General features: G+C 58.7%; 1 protein-coding gene across 2 annotated transcripts in view; it reads left to right on the top strand.

The window, feature by feature from the left end:
• The window catches only part of TANGO2 (transport and golgi organization 2 homolog), a 38585-nt gene extending 33711 nt beyond the window's left edge, over window positions 1–4874 (top strand). For both annotated transcript variants that reach the window (XM_044921287.1, XM_021690834.1), the window contains exons 7-9: window positions 503–656; window positions 2116–2220; window positions 3757–4874. In XM_044921287.1, the coding sequence (XP_044777222.1) occupies window positions 503–656; window positions 2116–2220; window positions 3757–3877 (380 nt within the window). In that variant the 3' untranslated portion in view covers window positions 3878–4874. The remainder of the gene's footprint in view (window positions 1–502; window positions 657–2115; window positions 2221–3756) is intronic.
• The last annotated feature ends 1126 nt before the right edge of the window (window positions 4875–6000 follow it).

The following is a 6000-nucleotide window of genomic DNA, read 5'->3' on the forward strand; positions in this document are numbered from 1 at the left end:
TGCATTTTTCAAGGTGCATGACTCCAGGGTCACCTGCCACTGCTTCCTGAAGCTTCCTGAGAGTGGGGCCTCTCCACTTCAAGGCCGGGCCTCTCCTTTTTTTGACATGAGAAACCCTTTTCTTTTTTGTCACCCATTCTTTTAACTCACTGAGAACTTGTTCTGAGAAGGTTGTGCTGAGACCCTATCGTTCCCCAGGCCAGGGTCCTGGCCATTATAGAGTAGAGGTGGGCCCTGCCTACTCCCACTGAGTTGAGGCCATTCTGATGTTGGCAGACTCCCTAACCACTGACTGATACCCAGCAGGTACCCCTCTGGCCTCAGGTTGCTATTCTCCCACCCTTGACCTTCTCAAGCAGATCCACACCTTGCAGCTTCTTCCTAGCTTAGAGACAGGACTGAGATGGGGAGGTGGTTCCTTCTTGAGGTTCGCGGGTGGGCATTTATTCTGAATTCCCACAGTGGGGCCTCTGCACTGGCTGGGCTGTCCCCTTCTCTGCAGGGACCTATGGACTAAGCAATGCGCTGCTGGAGACGCCCTGGAGGAAGCTGTGCTTTGGGAAGCAGCTCTTCCTGGAGGCCGTGGAGCGGAGCCAGGCGCTCCCCAAGGATGTCCTCATTGCCCAGCTCCTGCATGTGCTCAACAATGATGAGGCGTGAGTGGGCGGATCCTGCCATGGCGAGCAGTGTGTCCCCCTTCTTCTCTAGCCCTGGGATGTAGAGGCAGGCAGGCTGTGCTGCCCTAGGAGGCTTGTGGAAGTGACTGGGTCCAGCTCCTCAGCCAGGGGGAGCCTGATGGACATACTGTCCTTTGCTCCTCTCCTAACTGCTCCCCTCCTGGGCCAGTGCACTTAGAAGCTCAATGCTCTCAGAGGCTTGATGTGGGCCTGTGTGAGGCAGAGAGTAGCTGGAGGTTCCCCGTGTCTGCACACCACTAGTCGGAGATTCTAGAAAGCTCCAGGTGCTTAGCCAACCACAGAAGCAAGCAGCCAGCCTGGGACTGTATCTAGGGGTTAACTGTTCTTCCCACATGCTGTCCTACCAGTGCTGTGGCACAGACAAACCTGTCCCGGGAATCTTCTCGGGGAAAGGAGCTCCTGACCCGACTTCCCTAAGGCACCTCGGTGGCCTCTGCACACAGTACCTGCCTCAGGGACGCCACCCCCTGGCGTGTCCTGGCCATCCCACCTGGGGGTCAGAGGTGCTGGCCAAGCTACCTTCTTCCCATGCCACAATGTGGCCCATACTCAGGCCAGGCTGCTAACCTGCCCAGATGCCCCAGCAGCCCCTCAGAGGAGCCCTCATGGGCTGCCTCCCACTCCTGTCTCCTGCAGCCCCTCCCTGCCCCTCGCTTACTCTCCATCTCCTGTTGGAACCATGAACTAGGGCACTTTCAGCCTCAGCATAGCCACCTCTCAGGGAAGCCCTGCTAGGGCTGGTCCAGCATCCCCTGCTCAGCTGTGAGTCACGTGGCCCTCAGTCACTGGCTGTCATCCCCTCTGGCCTGAAATGGGGTCCTGGCTGCTTTGACAGCTGTGGGCCCAGCACCAGCTTCAGTGGCTGGCAAGCTGCAGGGCTCAAGTGGGCTCCTGTCACATGGAGAGATGCCCATAGGGTACCTTTTGGGGTAGGCAGGGCGTGTGTGTGGCCAGTGACCCCTCAGCCAGGCCCCTGCCCCATAGCACCCCTAACCACTGAGACCTCACCAAGACAGGAAGGTAAGTTTGCTCTGAGAGATGACTTCTGTCCTTCCTGGGGGGGGGCCCTGCACAGCTCTGACCAGATTGACCCCCGGCATTTGCAGATTCAGCAGAGCCTTCCCCAGTGCTGAGCTCATGTCCCTGGGTCCTGGGAAAGCTCCTGGGGGCCCTGGCAGGGGGAGCTGTCCTGGCACTCACTGTCTGGCAGCCTGGGCCCAGTGATGGAGTCCTAAATAAAAGACTGGACTGAGATTTGAGGCCTTCAGCAGAAAAGTGCACAGAATAGCCCCTGTGGATCCCCCAAACCACCTCATGAGGCTGGTAGGCTCCCTAGGCCCTGCAGGCCTTGAGGATGGCAAGTGGGGCTGTGGGTGGGTGGGTGGGGGTGGCAGTGACCCGTCCTCTGTCCTTCCAGGCAGCTGCCAGACCCGGCCATTGAGGACCAGGGCAGGGAGTACGTGCAGCCCTTCCTGAGCAAGTATGCGGCTGTGTGTGTGCGCTGCCCGGGCTATGGCACCAGGTACGAGGGGCTGCTGGGTGCATTCAGTCCTGTCCCACGAGGAACCCGGCCTTCCCTGAACTCTGTGGATCCCAGAGCCTCTGCCCTATCTAAAAGCAGCTGCTGTTTCAGCTTGGGGGGCGGCTGTGGGGCCAGCAGACACCACAGCAGATGGTTTTGCACGACAAGCTCGCTGGCTCCCAGGGATACTGTAGAAATGGTTCCTGGGCTGCTTCCTGCTCCCTCCACAGCCACGAGGGGGCTGGGATGGCCATGGACGCACTCGGCTTGGCAGATCCCTGTGGGCCCAGAGGTCCCACTGCCCAGCTCTTTCTCTCACTTTGCCCTGTGTCCTTAGATCTGTTACATTCTCTGTGTGACCAGAGCAGGAATCAGGTCATGTCGGCCTGGGCACATTACCCAAGAAAAGGGCAACTTCTGGCCTCAGCCACAAGGGGAGAATGCCTGGGAAGGAGAAGCTGTTGGCATGGGTGTCTGCTGTCCCATCAAGTTCTTTCTCTGCCTCTCTCCCTCCTGGGCAGAGGAAGATTGGCTCTGTGTGTCTGGGAGGCCCAGCCCATCCCTGCGATTCTGTCTGGGGTAGCCTACCTGCTGTACTTGGAGGTGGGTGGGTTGCTGGACCAGCCAGGATGCCCTAGGAGTGCTGTTGCTCACCTGGCCCACCTGGCCCACCTGGCCCACCTGGCCTGGAGGCAGACTGTGGCCTCGTGCAAAGCAACATCTGCCCGGATTTGGCTTGCACCAGGCCCCATGGGCACCAGCCTTGTGCTGGGCTGGTGACCTGCAGTGGACTGTGGATAGGCCAAGCTCTTGGGGGCCCGTGGCCACTAAGGACTCAGGGATGGGGTGCTTGGGTGGTGACAGGTGCTGAGTGATGCCACGGTGATACCGCGTGTACTCTGGGTACATGGTGATGTCACACGTAATGCTTGGTTTTCGAGTTCAGGTTGGCCCGAGGCTTCCATCCTCCAGGAAATGACAGCTTCGAGCCCTCTAGCTGGGGGATGGGATAGGAGGCAGGGCCATGGTGGTGTCACTGCCCAGCACTGATGCTCCAGGGCCCAAGGGTTGTATGCCTGAATGGTGGCCTTTCCATTCTTAGGCTTTTCCCTTGGCAGGTGGCGGGTCATGAATTCTCTCAGGCTTCTCCATCCACACACCTTTTTCTTGACAAATTACATGCTCACGTGTACTCATGTGCGTGAGGCAGAGTGCCAGGTCTGCTCCCTGGCCAGGTGTGTGGCTGCTGGGTCCAAGCCCGACTGGGATCCCCAGTCTTCGGCATGGGTGTGCCCACTCTGGGTTTCAGCTTGCACAGGGGCTGCCCTCTCTCGGGGAGACAGGTGCTAACAAAATGAGGACTGGCCTTGGGGACGGCTGGCAGGAGGAGAGAAGGTGCACTGAGCATTTGGGATGGGTAGAAGGGGAGGAGGACAGGAGAGGGTTCCTGGTGATAGAGGCCCCATTTGGGGCTCTACCAGGCAGGCAGGGGGCTGAGGGCAGAGGGCTGAACGTGGGCCCCCTGCTCTCTTTCAGAACCAACACGGTCATCCTCGTGGATGCGGACGGGCACGTGACCTTCACAGAGCGTAGCATGCTGGACAAGGACCCCGCCTGCTGGGAGACCAGCACCCACGAGTTCAAGCTGCAGAGCTAACCCCTCTCCCTGGGTGTGGCCATTGGGCTCCTGGAAGGCCCTGTCTCGAGGACCAGTGTGGATAGGAACCTTCCGTAGGCACATGCACTGCCTGTGACTTGGCCAAGCATCCCCCAGGACCAGGGCCCTCTGGTGTTTCTGTGACCTGTCTGTGTCCACGTGTCCAGCTCAGGGTCTGCCCTTACGCCAGTAGGAGTGACAGAGTCCCACAGCCAGGCCTGGGGCAGGCCTAGGTGTGCTGTGCCCATGTGAAGGCACCTGGGTCTGCCCCTGTCCAAGCACAGAGGTACAGAGTTGAGGCACATGCTTCCATGCACACCTGGAGGTGCATGGGCACACACACACCATGCACAGGCAACAGATAGGTGTACACATGCTCAAATGCACACACAACCCCCGGCGTACACACGTATGCATGCTAGACAGGCAGAGATGTGCCGCTCGCATCTGCAGGTGCTTCTGGCCAGTGGGTCTTTGCTTTGATCAAAACAACAGGGTGTAGACTTTTGTTTAAAAGTGGCTCCCTTTCTCCTGGGCGTAGTCCACTTCTGGACAGCTAGACTTGCTCTTGGAGAGGAGAGGCCCCATTTGGAATGAGAAATGAGAACAACCCCAGAAAAACTCACTGTCATAACAGAAGCACAGGCTGGTTGGTGGTCCTTTGTGCTCTGGGGGGTCTCCTGTGTGCATGGGGTGGTCCTGTGGGGGGAGGGGGGTGGTCCTGCATGATGCCCCAGGGGTCCTGTGTATGCTGGGGCACCTTGGTAGGCTCTCAGGCAACTACCTGCCCAATGGGGGTCATGGGTCTTGGGCAGGCCCTCTCAGTGAGGGGACACAGCCAGCCCTTGCTATTTCCCTTCTCCTTGGGGAGTCAGACTTCATAGGAATCTGTACTTGAACGTGAGACCTTAATAATAAAACTCGGAGGCTGTGGTGAGTCAGTGCATTTCAGGTCCTTGTGTGATGGGGGACAACTGTGCAGGGGGTCAGTAGGGCTGCTCTCTTGGTCTGCAGGAGCTCCCAAGGCACACTCACCAGAACAAGCCTCTTCCCACTTTCTTCTTTTGCTCATGGGTCTCTGAGCACCCTGATAGAAACCCAAGGGTCCATCAGCCTGTCCATCTGTCTGTCCTTGGGCTGGGGTTCGAGAGAGAGCCTATATGCATGGGACACGGTAGGTGCCAGTTACAGGGCCTCCTGAGCTGGGCTGAGGAGCCAGGGACTCATCTGGGTGTAGTGAAGAGCCCTTGGGGACCTCCCCATGGAGTGGTGTGGTCAGGCCTGCACTTGGGGTGGACTGTGGAGGCCAGGGGATGGTAGGAATGGGTTTCAGGGCAAGGGGGCAAGTGGAGTCTGTCTTAAGTGCAGGACCCTGGTTTGCGGCAGGTACTCAGGAGTTCCTGTCCCTAGCCCAGGCTGAGCATCAGGGGGTCCCGTTGTGTGTCCACTGCTGAGACCCAGACTTCCATCTGCCTTTGCAGCTGACCCCCAACTTGGGCTCCTCAGAGCCAGTGAGAGATCGGGGTGGGGTGTGGACCTGCACCCGGCCCCACTTGCCTTCTCAACCCTTCCCTCTTCTCACCCTGAGCACCCCTCAGGGGACTGATGCCCTCGTTGGCTCACTTTGAACTCAGAGGAAAAGTGCTTGAGCATGGTCAGGTTTGAATGGGGTCCCCAGTGGTGGCTTAGCCCACAGCCCCAGGCCCAGGGGCAAACACTTGTTGGCTGAGGCACACCGACCCAGGCTCTCAGCCCAGGCACTGCCGATGCCCTTCGTCTGCCTCCGTGCCCCACGCCAGCACCCACCCTGGCCAGGCATGTCTGCCCTCATGGGGCACCACTGGGCTGGTGCAAAGCCATCTGGAGCGCTCTCCCTGATGTTTGTCTCTACGCCAGGGACAGGGCCTGCACAGGGATACCCGAGCCCTCAACCTGCCCTGGGCTTCCCAAGTGCCTGATGTAATTCTATTGTTATGGGTTGAGTTGTGTGCCCCCCAAAAGATCTATTGGCATCCTAGCCCCTGTACCTCGGAATATGACCTTATTAGGGTCTTTACAGAAGTAATCAAGATAAAATGCAGTCATTAGGGTGGGCCCTAATCAGGTATGACTGATGTCCTTAT

This window comes from Neomonachus schauinslandi, chromosome 14, assembly GCF_002201575.2.
Source record: "Neomonachus schauinslandi chromosome 14, ASM220157v2, whole genome shotgun sequence".
Lineage (NCBI taxonomy): Eukaryota > Metazoa > Chordata > Mammalia > Carnivora > Phocidae > Neomonachus > Neomonachus schauinslandi.